Source organism: Crocuta crocuta, unplaced genomic scaffold (genome assembly GCF_008692635.1).
Source record: "Crocuta crocuta isolate KB4526 unplaced genomic scaffold, BGI_CrCroc_1.0 scaffold162, whole genome shotgun sequence".
In the NCBI taxonomy this organism is placed as follows: Eukaryota; Metazoa; Chordata; class Mammalia; order Carnivora; family Hyaenidae; genus Crocuta; species Crocuta crocuta.
This window is the reverse complement of record NW_027529433.1, coordinates 269,514-290,675: the sequence shown is the minus strand read 5'-3', so window position 1 is coordinate 290,675 and position 21,162 is coordinate 269,514. Positions and strand designations below refer to the sequence as shown.

At 37.5% G+C, this 21,162-nt stretch overlaps 1 protein-coding gene across 2 annotated transcripts in view; it reads left to right on the top strand.

Moving 5' to 3' along the window:
* The window catches only part of VCAN (versican), a 108,818-nt gene extending 89,319 nt beyond the window's left edge, over positions 1 to 19,499 (top strand). For both annotated transcript variants that reach the window (XM_077759848.1, XM_077759847.1), the window contains 3 exons: positions 12,433 to 12,577; positions 17,191 to 17,373; positions 17,519 to 19,499. In XM_077759848.1, coding sequence (XP_077615974.1) covers positions 12,433 to 12,577; positions 17,191 to 17,373; positions 17,519 to 17,646 — 456 coding nt within the window. In that variant the 3' untranslated portion in view covers positions 17,647 to 19,499. The remainder of the gene's footprint in view (positions 1 to 12,432; positions 12,578 to 17,190; positions 17,374 to 17,518) is intronic.
* Positions 19,500 to 21,162: the final 1,663 nt, after the last annotated feature.

Sequence of the window (21,162 nt, the reverse complement as noted above, 5' to 3'; positions counted from 1 at the left end):
AGTGTGTCCATGGATCACACAGTTAGGGATTGGAAACTGTTAGTGCCTTCATGACACTACTTTTTATAACATATCTCCCGAACCAGTGATTTAAAATCAACCCATGGACCTCAGAGATTTAAAGCTGTTAGCATCATGCGCCCTCCTCTCTCTGACCCCCAGGCAAAACTTCTCACAAGGGGAGAATTTGGTCCTTTCTCTCTTCTCTTTAGTGAGTTTGTGCACCACCAACAAAGCTTACCCCTCACCACTGGGGATCGGATGTTTCAGTGGATCAGAAGCAGTTACTTCAAAAGAAAATGTCACCTTAGAGAGTGTTATCCAGAGGTTGAGAATTGAATAGAACTGACAATCCAGTTCCCTTTTAAAAATGTTGGGGAGCTTTTGGAGAGTTTGATTTGTTTGGCAAAAAACAAAACAAAACAAAAACAAACAAAAAATCCTTTTCTACATCTCTTTCATGTTTTCCTTCTATCATCTCTATTTTGTCTGCACTCAGGCAAGCCCTGAAAGGCTGCTGGCTTGTCAGCTTCCCCGGAAGTAGTCACAGCCCCGTTCTCATTGTGTGGTACCATTGGAGAAAACAGAAAGCCTTCCTCTCCTCTGCACTTGTCTGAATCTCTTCAGGAAGTTCTCAAACAAGTTACTAATTCACAGAACCATAAATGTCTTATTGTCTAGCTCTAACCAGCTCACCTTGCCCCTTGATGGTTCTGACAGAGTTTGCAAAAAAAAAAAAAAAANGTCTTGATAAGCATGGTCCAGCACTGGTAAGCTGGCACCTAGAATTTGGGATTCCCAGTCATCTTCCTGGTTAGAGTTGATGCATGAGAATCACCAGATTTGTGGATTGACTTTAAATATGGAGTCCCCTTTCCTTTCTTCATAAATAAACTCGTCAGTCTGCCAAGCAAAGTATTGTGAGAAAAACCAGCTTTGAAAAAAGGTAGAAACAATGAAGAAATAGCCCTTAACTCAGGAACAGACACTTAAAAGAGGCAGAGAAAAGGAGTAACAAGTCGCAGGCCATAAACCATTATTTATTTTTCTACAGGAAGGTATCATTATTACCCTTTTATAAACACAAAGGTTCCTCTCCTCCCTCTGTCCCAGATGTCTTGGACATTGAAAAGAGAATCAAGAGTCTGAACGAATTCCCAGTGTTTTCTAAGCTTGTTTGTAGGTTTTTGCTCATGTGAAAGCATTGCCCATGATTTGGCAGAAAACAGTGCAAAACAAAAACCTCAAACTAAAAACTTAAGTTTTACTTTGTCTACCTGAAAATATTAGAAAACTCTGTAAAGTATTTGCAGATGGAAGTGTGTCAGCAGTGGTGTGGTTTGAGCTCCAAGTCAAATGCCACTTCTCTGTGAACAAGTCACACTGCATATCAACATTAATTCAATTATGCTAAACTTCACAGGCTTCATTATATTAACCTAAAAGCCAAGGAAAACATATGCTGTTTCCTCATCCTTTAACACATTACTCATGAGTGGAAGAATTCTCAGTTTCTGTTCTGCAAAAGACTACTGAGCTCTTAATAAAATTTTTCACTTGTGCTGCCGTTCAGTTTGATTTGAAACCAAGAACTGGTTCTTATGATTCTACGTGTGAAATATAACCAGGCATAGAAGTTCTGGAACACAAAACCCTCATCTCTGCCTTGCCTTTACTTGCGTGCAGATAGCTAGTAATAGGTCAAGCAGCTGGAAGAATACTTACCCATCCCTGGAAAATCATTTCATAATTGACCAGATTATCCTTAAGGAAAAATTTATCAATTCTCTCTCACAGATGCTTTCCCAGCAGTGCTCTGTGAAACTCTAAAATCATGTACAGGTATTTAAATTCAATTGTTAATCACTTTAAGGCAATTCATGGAAAAGGCAAACAAAAATGTGGAATGGGTTTTGGCAGTTTCCCACTGCATTTGGATCCTTAGCACTTCCTGCCTGAAGACCTTTACAAACAGGCTTGGGGTGAAGGAGCCCACTGACACATTCAGAGGTGGGGGTTAAATGCAAAGGGCTTCGTGGGGCTCTGTCTGTCCCTCCCCCACTCCAAGTGCTCTCGCTCACAGTGGGAGGAACTCACATCCTTTAGAAAATGCTGTTGATAATTACAGCTTTGTAGGGCAGTGAGCTCACGCTATTACACGAGATTAGTGCTGTACTCAAGAGCTGCCAGATTGTCTCTCCCGCACAGAGATTTGCCAGCTAGGAAAATAATGGGCATATTGCCATTTTAACAGCTATCAGGAGACCCCAAGTTAGTTTTCCTTCTCTTCAGCATATTCATGTTTGTAGGGTCCAATCCAGCCTGCCAGCCCAGGGCAGTGACACCAAAACAAATGTCTCTTTCTCCTTTAAAACAAAGCTTTCCTTTTGGTTGTTCAACGAAAAGATAACAGCAAGACTATAACCTCCCTTAAAACATAAATAAATAAATAAGGACCCAGACCTGAGTAACATTAAGCAAGTACAAGAATCAGAAGAGGTAGATCTCTACCTCAAAGTGGGGGCATTTGCCCCTTAGGAGTTAAATAAAACAAAGTTAAATGTACCCCCCACAGACAGAAAACAAATGCCTATTGTGCAGTACAGCCATGGGAGGAGGGGGGGAAAAAGGCATTTTAAAGTTACCAAATGTTTTGATTTCTGTAATAAAGGGTGCTCCTAAGTTCCTTGCAGATAATCATTTGACCTATGTTCTGAAAGGCTGGGGGTAACCCAGAGTGGTTACTCTGAGTTCTTTATTTTGTGAAAGGGTGGTTTCTTATCAGCATATGTTCCAACGGGTAAGCGGTCCTCTTGGGAAAGTGTTTCTATTTGTGGAGTTGGCTTTTATACTTTGTGGTTATCTGTTTCCCCTTGGCATTGCCAGCATTGGGATAATACTTGTAGCTGTGGCACGCTGTCCCTTGCAGGTGATGATAGGGGTTTGCACAAAGAAGTCAGCTTTGAGTACAGGTACCACATTTTATGTCTAGTCTAGGTAAGATTTTGCCTAAAGACAAACTAAATGTGAATCACAATGAAGGCATTAGTTCACGTGCATACATGTTTGTTTATAATCTGCCCTCTTGTAAGGATTTGGGGTGGATATTATAGATTTGGCTTTGCTTCTGATACAGTTTCACCATTGATATGAATATAAATAATCTGATCATTTTAAAAGAAAAAATGGACAAAGGTAAACTCGTGCATCTGGACATTCTAGTCAGATAGAAAATTTGGATTCATGACCTGAATGGACAGAATGCAATCAGATTGCTGAATACTGTTTAGCTGAGGTCCATTTTCTAGCAAAGTGTTCTCTTCATGCTTTCCATCACAAAACTGAGAACATTTCACATATACTCATTTAATCTTGATACATGAAGTAAATAATCATGATTTTGAAGGATATTGTAAATTCTGTCTTAAGTAACTTAGTTGGTAATTCGTAATATAAGAATGGATGGACATCACCACCTAGTGGCCATGTTGTATTTTGTGTTTCAAAACTTCACATACCCAGAACTCCACTTAGATCTAAGAAGGAATAGTATTCCCTGTGAATTAAGGTATTTTAGTCTGGAGTTTAAAATACACTATATGCTTATTGTGAACCTGAAAGTTAAATGTGAAATTGGATAGTTTTTCAAATACAGCATAAAGTTAACACATGCTTAGCAAAATCCTAGCAACTGAGGCAAAATATTAGAGTCAATCTTTCTCATATCTTCACTTTATACACAGTAATAGAACACAGTGGAAAGTTTTCCTTGGCCACTTTCATTGGTATGTGAACCTAGAGGACATTTTTGGTTTTCTTATGAAAACTTTTCACAGTGAATTAAATTAGCAGTGTTTGGGGAGGAGGGAGAGTAGATAGAAAGCAGTGACTGGACTCTTCATGGAAAAAGATTCCAAATTATAGCTGGAAGATTTAGTATGTTCTCTCAGCAATTACAATAATATATTATGTCATAGGACAGCTTTACTGGGTAAATGTCAAGAATGGTTTTTATCAATGGAACGTGTATGATTGTTTAAATGTGCTTGGCAAAATCCATAATAGTTCTAAAACGTAGAAACTTTAATTGGCCATTTAAGATCATTTATATTATAGCGAATTTTAAAGAATAAAATGTGACTCTATCTAAGCTGAAAAGTTACAGCTAAAAGTGTGCATAGGTAGATGATAGATAAATAAATGATAGATAGGTGGATAGAGGCCCTTGGCAGTTATAGATTCAGGATTTCAAGTTTTGCAGTTTCGGTGATGCAGGAGAGACCCTGAAGATCCAAAAGATGAAATAACTTGTCCTTTTTTTCTCAGGCACAAATTTGAATTGTACCTAGTGGCCAGCTGGTGTGTGAGAACTGTTCAATTAGCTGTCAAGTCTGTCTAGTGGTAGCTCAGTTTTAGCATCTCCAGAGGTCCTTTGCTGTTTATTCTCCTAACCATTGAAACATTTTGGATCTTCTGTGTCATATTTATGATGGAGACCTATCTGTCACAAGGTCTATGAGAATAGGGGCATTCCTAAAGATCTTAGATAATTCTTCCCCAGTGCCAAGAAGTACTGTATTTGTAAGTGTGTGTGCGGGTGTGTGTGTGTGTGTGTGTGTGTGAGTGATAGTGGTAAATCTCACATTTGTGTCTCACAAAAAGATGAACTGAAGTTTTATCTAGTGTCTGGGAAAATCCATTTTCTTTTCAATAGAGGAAAAGAAATCAAGAGATTCTGAACAGAGTATCTGTTTACGACAACTAGTTAATGTCCTGTGGCTATTATTTGTAGTTATTTGACCAAGTTAAATCTCAGTGAGAAGAATTTGAAATGGGTCAAATGTTATGGAGAAGAGTTAATTATCAATTAAGTTTTGAGAGGACCTGTTGCTTTGTAAACTTCTCCCTTTTGAGATGCTGACAAAAGGGATTTAAATGCAAGAGTTTAATGTTCTGGGGATTCTTTCTCCACTAGAAATTGAAACATGACCTTGTGTCTTCAAAGTTTTGATTTTTGAATCAAATTTACAAGATTTATAAAAAATTTTGACACAGGAAAACAAGTACTATTTGGAATGTTGCATAGAGGGGTAAGAGTAAGTCATTCCGTGGTTGAGGGACCTTCCTTACTCCAGTCTTTCCTTTTCACCACCTTGCTGTTTGCATTTTTCTTCATAAATTGATGTGCTTATATACGTATCAAATAAAGGGCCAGCTGGGAGATGACTGTCACAGCAGTAACTGATTAATACTGGATATCCTGTTTCTTTTCTTTTACTGAGAATCATGCTCAAAGCTGAACCCAAGCAAACTCCTTTCTTAAAACCAAACAAAGCACCTGGTTTTTTTCTAAATCTTATATATTTCTGAAATAATGTTTTTTTAACCTCAGGAAAAAAGGCAGTTATCGTCTCTGTGTAAGGAAAAGGTCAATTAGTTCCATTACGTTTTTATCATCAGTTTATTTTGTTCGTGCTTGTGATGCTAGTTATCTGCTGAGATGGTAGGACCATTGATCAAGGTCCTGGGTTGTATATTTTAAAGATAAAAGATTGTCTGGTATCTCTGAATGATAGTTGGGACTCCTAGACACTATATAATTAGAGATTCATCTTGAAAGGATGTTAAACTCTGTCTAACTTTAGTAGATTGCTTTGGAAAGATAACTTGAAAGATTACCTTTGAAAGATAACTTTCAAAAGCAGACACCCCACCGCTACCCCCACCCCCAAACACACACACACACTCTACCTGCCTCTGTGTGTTTACGGAATCCAGTTGAAGACTGGCAAAGAGCTGGGGAGAGAGAGAGCTCTTCGGCCATACTGCTTGACAAAAATTAGTCAAGTCCCTCTTACGTCTGTGGAACTGAGGTCACTCTCTGAGAGGGAAGAATTTTGGCAGGCAGGGAAGTCCTGTGTGCTCCAAAAGACCTGCAGATTAAGTCTTTGCTTTCATGTTAATATGAGACACAAACAAATTCCTGAGAATAAAATACGGGTTATCTGGAACAAAACAAGCGAAGCATTTATCAGGTTTGATAGATTTTGATGAGTAACTTCATCCTGTTCTCAGTTTTTCCTCTCAATATTAGGATTGGTTCAAAATGAGTTCTCTGGTTTGTACAGATGATTTTCATGTGAGAGAAGCATGCTTAGCTTTTAGGTTTTGGCCAGGGTTTTTTGAATCATTTTATGCCTTTGGCAGCTGACTTGTTTGAATCCATTTGTGGGGGGAGAAAAAACAACAACTGAAAAGTTACTAAATCCAATTTAATTGAAATAGTTGTCTCTTTTGGCACCTTTGTTTTTTTACAGAGACAGAGAACAGTCACTTAACAGGAATTCTAAGAGCAACTTTATCATGTTATAGGCAACATTAAGCAATTCCATACTGGATATAAAATAATTATCTCTAAATAAAGTACAAGTATGATATAGAACACATAGAAAATTTTATATCTGAGCTCTCTTTCCTCTACATCAACCATCTGAGTTGTATGTCATAATTTTCTTTGCCATCAAGAAACAATGAAAATGCAAAGTAATTTAGAGTTCTCTTTTCAAGCATAGCCCTGATGTAATTCTGGTCTCTGGGGGAGACAACCAGAGTTTGGGGTTTGGGTTGGAGAACATGAGTCTCTGAGACACAGATAGATGTGTAGAGGTCTGATCAGCATTTATTTTTGTCAATGGTGTTGAAGTTAATTCTCCAGAAACTATGCTGGCTTTTTGGAATATTTCTTGGTTTGCCTTTGCAACCCTAGAAGAGGGTTGATCTAGGGTAGATCACCCAGGATGTTTGCTTGTAATTCCAAATGAGGAGGAAAACATCTAGATGGGAGTGGGGCATTTTTCTCTCTGCCCACTCCAAGAATCTACACTTCTGTATGTATAAGACATTGTCCATATGAGAGAGGCTCTATTACATTCTTAGAACTCAGAATAGATTTCCTGAGGCGAGATCTCTTTCTAACATTTAACTTCAGTGAAAAAAATACATTATTAAACCTGAAGTCAATGATTTATTTTTTATACCCTTTCCCCTGCAAGTGATATTAAAAATAAAGCTGTAAAGAATTCAGGCGGAAACAAAGAAAGTTATTCAGAAAACTGGAGTTTCCTTTGCTAAAGTTAGTTTGGCAGTAACATGGAGCAAAATCAAAACATCTTAGCCAAAATAAATCTGCACAATGGAGCTATCAGATATGAGGTAATAGTGTGACATGCCTGTGGGTATCCGACATTCTTGTAAAAACCACAGACCCAAAATTTGGTCCTGGACCATTAAGCCACAGTTCTGCCAAGCAACAACACAGAACGCGGGTTTTCAATCACTGTTTCAAGCCAAATGTAATTCCCACCAAAAACAATTAAATCTTTTACCAGAGGTCTGAGTCTGGGCAGCTTAAGCCCTGAGAATCACTTTAGTGGCATGGAATCTGAATCTCATTTCAGTGTGAAAATGACACAGTCATTGTTCAGATCAGGAGGAAATGTCAGCTGCAAAATACATGGCAGGCAAGGAACTAGTAACTGGAAGTGTTATTTGTTGAGGTCAGATCACCAAGAGTTTAGCAAAGAAATTTAGAAGTACTTTCTGATAGCTGCATAGATCATCTTATGATGTTCATTTTTACTGATTAAAAAATTAGAAAAAATTTCTCTCTAGGGAAGTGGAAAATATCTAAGAATATATAGAATAGAATATTACCTCTGCCTCATATAACTTAGATATAAACTTTATAACATTTATAGCATTTCCTTTTGGCCTTTCACACATACATGTGCACACACACCACTGTATCTGAGAGTATGTGTAAAATTTGGATAATTGCATATTTCTTATATTTTACTTTTTAGTTTTAACTTAACACTTCTTTTAGTATTTTCCATCTCCCTGTATATTCTTCACAGACAAGATATTTAATGCTTACATAATGTATCACTTGTATGGCCATACCCATAGCATAATTTATTGAATATATACATATATATTCATTCTATAGATTTTTGCCCATATACTGCTAGTTTAATTAATATTTTAGATAAACTATTGTTCACATCTCTGATTATTATTTTTAAGAGTTTATTGTGAAGTTGGTTTCCATATAACACCTGATTATTGTTTTAAGATAAAATTTTAGAAGAATTACAGGATCTAAGTGTAAGAACTTTTTGAGGTTCTTGATATATATCACCAACTGTTATCCAGAATGTTTATTGCCTGTCTCGCCTAGCTTTTGTTAGCAGCAAACAACATCTTTGATTAGAAGTTGATGTGGCGGTACCTGGGTAGCTCAGTCAGTTGAGCATCTGACTTTGGCTCAGGGTCATGAACTCATGGCTCCTGAATTCGAGCTCCACGTGGGGCTTGCTGCTGTTAGCCTGGAGCCTGCTTTGGATCCTCTGTCCCTCAATCTCTCTGCTCCTGCCACTGTCTCTTTCTTTCAAAAAGAATGAAACATTTAGAAATAGATGTGGATAGCATAGAATGCAATACACTCTGTTGATCATTATTTCTAAATATCAAATTATTTAGAATGTCAGTGTGTGCCAGACATAATTCCTGGCACTGAGGGTACAGTAGTAAACAAAAGAACCCCAAGTTCCTGTCTTCGGTGAGTTTATATTCTATTAAGGAGGGGAAAAATACAATAGATAAATTATATAGGACATGAGAATTTGATTGTTGTTATAAAGACCTGGGAGTGTGACTAGGGACAAGGATGTGGAGAACATTACACAGTTTGCATATCTGATTGATGTGTGGGAAAGTTTTCCACCTTTGAGGACTTTTACATGTTTCCTGCAAGGTGTTAGCTAGAAAGTAACCTAGTGGGGTGCCTGGGTGACTCAGTTGGTTAAGTGTCCAACTTCGGTCATGATCTCCCGGCCCGTGAGTTGGAGCCCTGTGTTGGGCTCTGTGCAGACAGCTCAGAGCCTCAAGCCTGCTTCAGATTCTGTGTCTCCCTCTCTGTCTGCCCCTGCTCCAGCTCACACACACTCTCTCCCTTTTCCTCAAAAATAAACATTTTTTAAAAGTAAAAGAAAGTAACCTAGAAATGATTGAGCTCCAAAATCCATAAGTATTTGAGGAACTCTCGAACTTTGGCTACAGAAAGTATCCAATACAGATCCATGTTCATTTCAAGGAATTCCTATTCCTTTGTATATTAATTTAATTTAATTTAATAATTTTTATTTTGATCCGACTGTAATAGATCTGTTAAAGACAAGTTAGTTACACATCAGCAACAGGCTAAACGTGACTTTTATATCTACTTTGTCGTTCTGTTTCCTGTCTCCTTGTTTATTATCTATTTAAGAAGAGTAACAAAAGCAAAAACAACAAAAGGCTTCATGGGTGGATGGTGATGGATGATAAGGGAAGGGAAATAAGCAAAGAAAAGGAAAAGAGAGAAATAGCAACCCCTTTTAGGGCAAATGTCAGTTCCTGGTTGGAGGGAGACCTGCCAGTCAAAGGGTCCTTCCCAAGGCCATCCAGGCAGTAACTCAGTGGTACTGTTGAGGCAACTAGAGTTGGATTTCAATCCGTATAATTTCTGGGTCTCCATCAGAAAAAAAAAGCACCCTTCATTCTGTGTTTTGGCAAAAACAAACAAACACAAACCACACCTTTATTAAGTTTCCCTGGGTTCTTTGCAATTTTATTACTTTTCAAAGACTCTTTTACATGGCAGGGATCTCCTAATCTCCTATCTTCACTTTTGGCATGATTGAGGAGGCTTTTAAAGCAAAGCTAGGAAAAGAGACGGAAGGAAAAGTAGGTCTCTTGATCTGGAGGCTTGCAAACTTTAGATCTCCTCACAAATGATTTTATCAAAGATCAAGGTTTTTACCGTACTTGAAAGTTTTAAAAGCCATTTGTTTTCCTGAGAAGAAAAATTAGACATTGTCTACTACACTTATTATATATTTTAAAAGATATCGCCACGGTGCTATTCTTTCATTGTTGTCGTTGTTGTTTTGTCATGCTCTGAGTTGGAAACTACTGCTTTACTCTGACATAGAACTCTTTCTTCTCTATCTTTCCCAGTAAAATGCCTTAATTCATTGTTTCAAGCCACAGACTTATTTTAAATTTAATTCAAGGAAAGACATAGATCTGTAGGGCCAGGAAAGATAGTCATATCAGCCATTGCACATAAATCTGAATCTGTCCTTTTCCCAAGTAAAGGAAGTTTGGCTCTACCAGACTTGGCAGCGTTAGATATGATAGACAACATGAAGGCAGGCAAAGCATATTGAAAAAGTGAGTCTATGGGGCACCTGGGTGGCTCAGTCGGTTAAGCGCCGACTTCAGCTCAAGTCATGATCTCACAGTTCGTGGGTTCGACCCCACGTTGGGCTCTGTGCTGACAGCTCAGAGCCTGAAGCCTGTTTCAGAATCTGTGTCTCCCTCTCTCTCTGACCCTCTCCTGCTCACATTGTCTCTCTCTCTCTCTCTCTCTCTCTCCCCCTCAGAAATAAATAAAACATTTACAATTTTTTTTAAAAAAATGATTCTAAAGTTGACACTGAACAAACTTGTCCCATATCACATTCTAGTTACCAGGAGACCCAAGGCTAGGAAATTGCTCTTATTTATAGTCCAAAGTTTATAATTTTTGAACAGGCATAGGGACTGTGTTTTTCATACCATTATTGGTTATGGAGACAAGAAATTTTAAGATCACAAGAAATTGAATGTAAACCAAAGAGCCCTGAGTGCTTAACATCTCAGAGGTCCACGTTTCTCCTATTCTTACTGTATTCTTATAAGAGGTAATGCATAGCAAGTACCTAGGAGAGGGCTTCATCCAATATGGGTGCTGAATACACCTGTCAGTATTACTCTGATGGAAAGCCAAAGATATTTCTGGTTCTGGTTCATTGCTCAGACTGTTGAATCTTTAGATACCATCTAAAGATACAGTTATAAAGATAACCAATAGAGGGGTGCCTGAGTGGCTCAGTTGGTTAAGCATCTGACTTCAGCTTAGGTCAAAGATCTCATGGTTCTTGAGTTGTAGCCTCGTGTTGGGCTCTGGGCTGACAGCTCAGAGCCTGGAGCCTGCATCAGATTCTCTCTCTCTCTCTCTCTCTCTCTCTCTGTCCCTCTCCTACTCGTGCTCTGTGTCTCTCTGTCTCTTAAAAAAATAAACATTTAAAAATGTTTTTAAATAAAAAAAGATAACCAATAGAAAAACATCAAAGAAAAGCAAACATTTTTATAGTAAGATTATATATGTACATATATATATATAAAATTTCTTTTTAGTATTTTTTAAGTTTATTTACTTATTTTTAAGAGTAAGAGAGAGCACACGAGGGGAAGAGGCAGGGAGAGACACTGAATGTGAGGTAGAGGCCAGTGCAGAGCTCACATCCATGGACGCTTAACTGACTGAGCCACCCCGGTGCCCCTAGTAAGATTTATTTTTAACAGCTTATCCTTTGTACCAATATGCTTAAATGTGGTCAGTTTCTATTGAGAGAAAACAACATCCAGATTTATATTGTAAAGCAAAACTTAACTGTGTGGTATGCATAAGAATCACATCTAAAGCAGAATTATTCGGGGGGCATGTAGGTAGCTCTATGGGTTAAGCTTCTGACTCTTCATTTCAGCTCAAGTCATAATCTAGTGGTTTGTAGGATTGAGGCCTGCGTTGGACTCCTCGCTGTTAGTGTGGAGACTGCTTGGGATTCTATCTCTGCCTCTCTCTCTCTCTCTTTCAAAGTAAATAAAAAGAAATAAATAAGTAAAGATTTTAATAAAAAAAGTAAAACAAAATTACTCAGGAAGGTTGAATATGAAATGATGGATACATGTATATTGTGTAAGTATAAAAAATATATATACCAAATGTCTCAATTTTTTTAACCAAATAAATGAATTTAGGTTAAAAATATCACATTAAATAAGGCAAGAAAAGGTGCTTTATAGTGGTAAATATGTAAAAGAAGGAATACAAATTTTATTACACTGTCATTATAACTATCATAAAATTACATATGCCCTTAAAGGCTGGGAGAAAACATGATGGAGTGACAAGATTACGGATTCTTTTCTCTATTTCCACGTCCCTTAATGTTGTTACATTTAATAATAGAAACATGATCCAATTTCTTACATCAAGCATTGATTATATATTTAGAAATGTAGGATAACTAGAAGAAAATTCCTCAGATGTATCTCATTGCCAAAGGGAAAAAAAATACATATTTGCTGAGGAGAAACGTGTATTTTCCACTCAAGAATGCAAAAGTCTTTTTCTTTACCATCAAAATAATTTCAGTTAGATAGTTCAATAAAAAATTGTTGAGTCATTCTAATTCCATTGCAGTGTAATGGCTCTGTCGCTCTTACTGTTTGCTACTTTTCGACTATCAAGTAGTTAATTCTGTTCTTCCTCCATTTTTATAGCAATATGAGAACTGGAGGCCCAATCAGCCAGACAGCTTCTTTTCTGCTGGAGAAGATTGTGTTGTAATCATTTGGCATGAGAATGGCCAGTGGAATGATGTTCCCTGCAATTATCATCTCACCTATACCTGCAAGAAAGGAACAGGTAATGATTAATTAATAATGTATAATCTGCATTTCAATTAGCAGGCGAATTCAAGAAGAATAAACCTCAGGACACAAACTGGATGTCATATATGGCATCTCTTGCTGCCTCTGGAATATTTCACTCCTCCAATACGTTTGAAAATTTCATTTTCAGTAGTGTCTTTACCTTAGATTTCAGATGCTTAAGATAGCGATGTCATATTTATATTGAAAAAAACAAAACAAAACAAAACCAACTACCTGGCAGTACTTTAAGAAAAACAAAGTGCCAGCCCAAGGGTATCCACCTGTGTATTTTGACAAGAGCCTTAAAAAAATAAATAACTAGTTGTCAACATCTAAAAATCAGGTTAGATCATGAAATAATCTGGAGATTTTACTTTGGTAGAAAAATAAGAACTGGTACCATTTGGTCCATGTTAGAACTTATTAGTAGTTTGAAGTTCTGGAGCTGAAAACCACTGCCCTCCCTCACTGGGGACCTTCCCTCGTTTTGTAGGCATTTGAAGTTTGTAATCACTTCGGTAGGAGCTCATTCTGTGTTTATAACCAATAGAACAAAAACAGCATTACTCTATTGTTGAATACCCTGATCATACGCTAAAATAAAAACATTTGTGATGTAAGCTCCATAATGAGAATTGCTTAGCTAACATTAAACAGATACCATTAAGAACACTGATTTTAGAAAGTGTTCATTATGACCAATATGTTCATATGTCCAAGGCACATGTATAGATTTCCTCCTTTAAAAAAACAGGAATTCCATAAAAAATTTTTAACCTTTAACAATTGATAATGGTGTTAGAACATGAAAATTTAGCCTCTAGACCCAGAATTTTTCATCAAGTAAGAGTACAAATGCAAAATATAAAATCCACTGGATTTATTTGTCTTGGATAGGAAAGTAATAAACTAAAAATACACACTCTGCAGATATTTTAGGAATGACTTAAACCCCAATACTAAGAAATTCTATCAGAAGAAAGAAAACACTGAGATCCACAGAGCTCAGATGAAACTCAGCTGTCAGCCATGTCACTCTCTCTGCTCTTGTCTTAGCTAACATAGAATTTACTCTGACCCTCCTTCCTGTCTGAGCAGCTCCCCTGGCTCTGTGCATTACTCCAGCACTTCTGCCATGGGACTCGTGAAAATAGCAAATCAGGTATTTGCTCTTTTCCCTGTTTCTAGTGTAAGAAGTCTTTAATGAACTGTTTGTCTTTCTCTGAATGTCATGTTTGCCTTCTTAAGTCTCCAAATGTTCCCTGGAGTCATTCATGCCTTTCCCCTTGTGATCCTAGCAATCTTCTATGTCCCGTATTATTTTTTTCCTAAAGCGGGATTTTTTAACAGCAGCACTGTTAATATTTTGGACCAGATAATGCATCACTGTGGGGGCTGTCCTGTGCATTGCAGCATTCCTGGCCTCCATGCAATGAATGCCTGGAACATTTTCCTCTACCCCCATCCTCCTCCGTTGCTTTTTTGTCTCAAATTGTGGGATTTTCTCGTTTTTATGGCTGAAAAATGGAATATTATTCCATTAGATGTATGTATATATACCACAACTTCTTTATCTATTCATTCATTGATGGACAATCGGTTGTTTCCATATCTTGGCCATTGTAAATAATACTGCAATGAACGGGGGGGGGTGCAGATATCTTTTTGAATTAGTGTTTTTGTTACCTTTGGATATATTCCCAGAAGCAGAATTACTGGATATGTGGCAGTTCTATATTAATTTTTTGAGGATCCCTCAAGCTTCCCCACTACTTTTCTAGTAGCTGTACCAATTCAGAATCCTACAATGGTTCCGTTTTCTCCACATCCTCAGTAGTATGTATTATCTCTTACCTTTTTTTAATGATGGCCTTTCCAACAGGCATGAGTGATACATCATTGTGATTTTAATTTGCATTTCCCTAATGACTACTGATATTGAATATCTTTTTCATGTACCTCTTGGCCTTTTGTATATCTTCATTGGAGAAATGTCTATTCAGGCCCTTTGCCCATTTTTTAATTGGGTTATTTGGAGTTGTCACTGGTTTTTCGGGTCTGAGGGGCTGGAAGACACTCTCTATAGCAAGTGGGGCTGTGACTCAGCACCTTGCCTGGGTGTGAGCAAACCAGGTTGCAGGACTGGCAAATCTCTTCATGTGAGGATCTGAATCAGTCAGATACGTACCTTGCCAGGTTCCCTGGTCAGAGTGGACCTCTGACGTGGCTCTGCACATAAGCAAACTTGCCAGCTGGGATTACTACTTAGACACTGAAGGTATGAATTTGCCTGCGGAGATTCATGTGCTGGTTGTCGCAGGCCCCTGGCCCTCTTCAGAGTCACAGTCAGATTCTTGTGGCTGAGCCCCAAAGATTCCCCTGTAATACCTGTGGTACAAGAGCAGAGTAGGGCTCCCACAAAGCATCCCACAATGCTAGGGGAGGCTGGTTTTCTTCCTGGCATTTTTTTTCCAACTGGAAGAACCTGAGGCTCAGAGAAGACCTCTTTTCATGACACTGCAGTCCTGGTAGAGGAGCAGAGTGGTCAGTGGTTAGCCATTGTCTTATCCTACTTATGGAGTCTGTCTTAGTCTCTGTGCTACAGGGAAGTGCTTTAGCTTCCCCTCCATGTTCAAGGACTCTCTCAGTAGTGTCTTGTCCTTAAATAGATGCTAGTTGTTCTTGGAAACATCACTCTCAAAGATGAGTCTTTTTGGGTTTTTTTTTTGTATTTTTTTTGTTTTTTGTTTTTGTTTTTGTTTTTTAGAGAACCCCTCAGTGCATACTATGCACGCATCTTTGAAGCCTTCTGCAGACTCCTTACAATCCCATCTGTTGGCTTCCCAATACCAACCATAGAAGTGACTTCATTCTCTTACTTTTCTCTTTAGTATTATCACATGTGCTTGTATTTGTAAACGACAAATTGTTTAGTTTTGCACATTTTTGAACTTCAAGTGGAATCATACTGTATGATTTTTTTACTGTATGAATCATACTGACTCGCTTTTTTTTGTTCAGCATTGTTTGTGAGATTTATCCATGTTGATACATTTAGTTGTATTTCTTCATGTTGCTGCTTATAGTATTTTATGTATAACTAACTATACAACATTTTATTTACCAGTTCTCATCTCAGTAGACATTTGGGTTATATTGAGTGTTTTTGCTATTATAGACAACATGTCTATAAACATTCTTGAATTTGTTCCAGGTTAGGCCTCTGTGAGTTTCCAGAGGGTATTTTTCCAGGAGTGACATTGCTGAATCATAGGATTTACGAGTCATCAGATTTACTGCAAAATTCAAATTATTTTCCAAACTAGTTGTACCAATTTGCACTTTCACCAGGAATACGTGAGAGGTCCTGTTACCCCATATCTTCTTTAACATTTGATATTATTGGACTTTGAGATTTTTGCCAATCTGGTGGGTATAAAATGTTATCTCTTGTGATTGAATTTGTATTTACATGGATACTTTGCCCTGAATATAATTTCATATATTTATATGGTATTCATCAATAGCTCTTTTGTAAAGATTCTGTTCATGTCTGTTCCTTATTTTTAAAAATTGATTTATAGGAGTCCTTTTTATATCTTGTTTAGTAATCCCTTGACAATTTATTATGTTGCAAATATCTTCTCCCAGTTTGTAGACTGTTTTTACTCTTACCTTGTGGTATTTATTGTTCAAAAGAATTCTTCATTTTGTTGCATTTTTTTTTTTTATGGTTCAAAACTTTCTGTGTCTTAAGAAATCTTACCTACCCTAAAGTCAGAAAGATATTCTATGCTGTTTTCTAAATGTTTTAAAGTTGTTGCCTTTTATATTTTTATATTTAAACCACCTAGAATTGATTTCCCAAGTATTCCCTGAGGTCGGGAACCGAGTTCATTTTTATCCATGTGAATACCCAATGTCCAAATGAAGAAACTACCTTTTCTCCACTGCTCTGCCATGTTGCTTCTGTCATGTATCAAGCATATATGTGTGGATCTATTTCCGGTCTATGTGCCTGTCCTTCCCAATATCATACTCATTGAATTATTTTAGCTGTATTATAAGTCCTCCTCAGCCATAAATAGCTTTGGAAGAAATCTGTACATTGACAATTACAACTTTTAACTTGTCAACATACCACAGAATCAATTGTTAAATGAATTATAGAATTGGAAGTTTTTAACCTTAACCTCACAAACCCATTAGTTTTACAACCGAAGGTGGATAATAAATAAAAACTTGAAGATGCTGATTGAGAGCAACAATGCCACCAAGCCACATGTTGGCATGAGACAGGTGCTTTCTAATTTGGAATTTTTCAGTGAAGTAGCCCTTCCAGATGGACAGATGAATATAAACATTTGGTCTAGTGGTTCTCTACTAAAACACAATTGAAGATGATATATTCTGGGATTCAGACTAGGCCCAGAGCCTCAGTATTTAGCTTTTCTCTTGAAAAACTTCAGTTCTTCAATTCTAAATAACTGCCTTTGCTGAAAGTGCTTGATTGGGTACCGTAAATAAGGAAAGAGAAAAAAAAAAGATTCATACTAATAGAAATATTTAGATTATGTGACAATAACCCAATTTACTTTTCTTCAGTTGCTTGCGGCCAGCCCCCTGTTGTAGAAAATGCCAAGACCTTTGGAAAGATGAAACCTCGTTATGAAATCAACTCCCTGATTAGATATCACTGCAAAGATGGTTTCATTCAGCGCCACCTTCCAACTATCCGTTGCCTAGGAAACGGAAGATGGGCTATGCCTAAAATTACCTGCATGAACCGTAAGTGGTCCTTTAGAAAGAATGGACAACCGTGCTATAACAACCACTAGACACCCTCATTTTACGGCTATGGTATTGATAGTTTAGGGTATGGAGCAAGTAATATTGTTGTGTTTTCTTTCTTTCTTTCTTTCCTTCCATGTAGCATCTGCATACCAAAGGACTTACTCTAAGAAATACTTTAAAAATTCCTCATCAGCAAAGGACAATTCAGTAAATACATCAAAACATGATCACCGTTGGAGCCGGAGGTGGCAGGAGTCCAGGCGCTGATCCCTAAAATGGCGAACATGTGTTTTCATCTTTTCAGCCAAAGTCCTAACTTCCTGTGCCTTTCCTATCACCTCGAGAAGTATTACCAGTTGGTTTGGATTTTTGGACCACTGTCCAGTCGGTTGGGGCTGCTGCGCTCCCAAAACATTTTAAATGAAAGTATTGGCATTCAAAAAGAAAGCTAACAACATGAAAGAAAGTGAGGGCAGAAAGTAACCGTTTCCAGCCTATCTAATTTCTTTAGTTTTCTCTCTGCCTCCAGTGCAGACCATTTTATAATGTATACCAGCATACCGTACTATTTAAAAAGCTCAATTTCAGCACCAATGGCAATGTAAATAAGATGATTTAATGTTGATTTTAATCCTGTATATAAAATAAAAAAGTCACACTGAGTTTGGGCATATTTAATGATGATTATGGAGCCTCAGAGGTCTTTAATCATTGGTTCGGCTGCTTTTTGTAGTTTGTTTAGGCTGGAAATGGTTTCATTTGCTCTTTGTCAGCAAGACTGAGGACGGCTTTTCCTAGACAGTGATCAAACACAAGGTCTTATAGGTCACTGCACCATGTCACCCCGGAGTGCAGTTTGCTTCTGTGTGATGCCAAGGCCCAGCTAACAGGATCCCGACGGAACTAGGGACTGCCCCGTGGAACTCCTCTTTGCTGCATTCCTTTTTCTTCACTTACAAGAAAGGCCTGAATGGAGGACTTTTCTAGGACCAGGCGCATTTTTTAGGGGTCAAAGTGCTAATTATTAACTCAACCAGGTCTCCTTTTTAATGGCTTTCATAACACTAACTTGCAAGGTTACGGATCAACACATTTCAAATGGATACAGACCTAAGGGTTCGGGGGGGGGAGGGGGGATTGTTAAAACAACAACACACGTTCAAAGAAAGAAATTTTGTATATATAACCATTTTAATCTTTTATAAAGTTTTGAATGTTCATGTATGAATGCTGCAGCTGTGAAGCATACATAAATAAATGAAGTAAGCCATACTGATTTAATTTATTTGGACGTTATTTTCCCCCAAACCTGAAAATTGACCTTAGTGTGCTAGTTATTTTTCAGTGTTAACCTTTATGCTTCCCTCACACAGTTTGGGGCCATATAATCTAGGTATTTTGTCCCTGATTAAATAATGTGATGAGTAGAATGCATCCAGTGTTTATTATGGAAAAGAGTGAAAAATGTATAGCTTACGGCCAATGGAGTTTGCCCCTTCTAAGCAAGGAGCTACAGAGAGAGTGTGGGCATTTCTTCTTGTTAGGTGGAGCATACCTGTTGACATTTCTCCCTGCTTCTTCCCACTGTGTTTTCTGCCCTTTATTTGAATAAAGTGACTGCTGAAGATGAATTTGAATCATTATCCACTTAATTTAATGTCTAAAGAAAAGCCTGTAGTGGAAAGAAGGCATCTAAGAGCCATTCCCTGATTTCAGTTAAATCCGCCTTGGGAAGAGTAGACAACAAGTAAAATGCAAACCGAGCAGACCCAACATGGATTTTTTTTCGCAAACCCTCCTTTGGCTTGGAAGGAACACCAGTAGCTGCCATCATCCTCCGTGTCTTTAAATAAGGTTCCTTGGTTGCATCACTAAGTGTAATCCACCTTTAGGGGTTCCGGAGCACAGAACGACACTGTGTTGACCTGTTAGGTTTTAATTTTTCTCTTTTATTACAATGCACACAATACGTTCCTGTATTTATATTATAACATGTATAGTGTAAAATGTGAATGGCTGTTATTGGGTTTTTTTTTTTTTTTGTGAATGAAAACCTAAAATCTTTGTAACTTTTTATACCTGCCTTTGTTTCGCCAAAGAAACCTAAAATCCTTCTCTTACTATATCGTGACTGGTCTGGTTATTTACAACCTTAAATGGTGAGGTGCACCAACATTTTTACACCCTAGTTCCATCACAAAGTTCAAGCTGCTGGCTTGGATGAACTGATTTTGTGGGTAGCAGAGAAGTGATTATAAATATACCTGTGAAAATTGAGATAGTAATTCTGATCATGTTTACATCTATATAGTTAGGCATTAATCTCAAATATGAAAGATGCATGCAATAGAAAAGGTGATATCTCCTGTTTACAGAATGCTTCCTATGAACCAGGCCAAGTGCATCATCTCCCAGCAAGCCTGTGAGAGCGGCATTGTTCCTGTCTGTTGAATGAGAGGGTCGGGCATAGAAAACTCAAGTCCTTTGTCCAAAGGCCCATAATTAGTTTGTAGCGAATGCAGGTCATCTCCAGAGCCTGCATGATATTCTCAATAAAAATGTAAAATATTATGTTCCAATTGTTATATGTTTAGGAGGTTAAATTACTGGCTAGAAGATCCTATCTAAGATGTGATCAGAAGATTTCAAAAGCATCAAGTTTCTATCCACCCAGACATCCATCCATTTCTTCATTTTTCATTCATTCACTATCAAGTGCTTTCTATGTGTCAGGCACTGTCCTGGGCCCTGGAGTTTTAGCAGTGTGAGCTAGACAGGACTGCCCACATAATGTTTTTTATGCTGGGTACATCCCATGGGGATTATATTACAGCCCATTCTATTTGATATATTTATGGATAATTTGGAAGAAAAAAATCCACAATATGTTCTGCAGTTGTATCGAAGATATCAGAAAGGACAAAGGTGAGTTGAAAATTATTTTGAGGTCTCTTTCTTGGAATGTCAAAAATACATGGGAATTTGGACATGAATAGAATCTCTTCTTTGCCTTGCTGAGCTTGTCCTTATAAAGCACAATCCAGTGTCATATCTTGCAACCAGAACTTTAAACAGAAATTACCTAGGGGAGTAGATATGAATTTGCATTACTTATGCATGTACACTCTTATTAGATGTTTATAAGCCCATCAAGTATATTTGTATTGATCTAGGTGCAAATAATGGAGTCCATGGGATGTTTAATAACCCAGAATACTGGTACAGAAGTTTAACAATATTTGTACCAGTCAAAGATGGCTAGAGGTGGTTTTCTGTTTCTAAAGGCTAGGTTACATATCAGGAGGAAGAATGTGCCCCTACCACTGGGGGCTATTAAGAAGAGGTAGTCGTCCAGAGTCGCTGAGATGGAGAAGTGAGAGATTGTATAAGGAGGGGATATATCATTTTGGTGTGATACAAAGTAGACCTTTGCTGATCTTAAGTGAATTTTCACTACAGTACAGGAAATAAGAACTGGATTAGCCTTGAGCTAATTGTCCAGAAGTCATATATCATGTAAAATAAAATTATGGAGTTTGGAAATAGAAAAAAAATGTAATAGGTTCAGAGTAGATTTTATGCATAACCTAAGCATGAATATCTCCCAAGAAAACAATCTATAAGAGAGCATATATTTTAGAAAAAAGCAGAAACGTCATTATCAAGTAGCTAAAGACTCAATGATGTCAATGTTTTTTAATGTGTTTCTTTTTATTTCCTAATATAAATGCAGCAAAATCAGCTTTTAAGAAACATGCCCACAGCAATGTTTTGTACTGATAT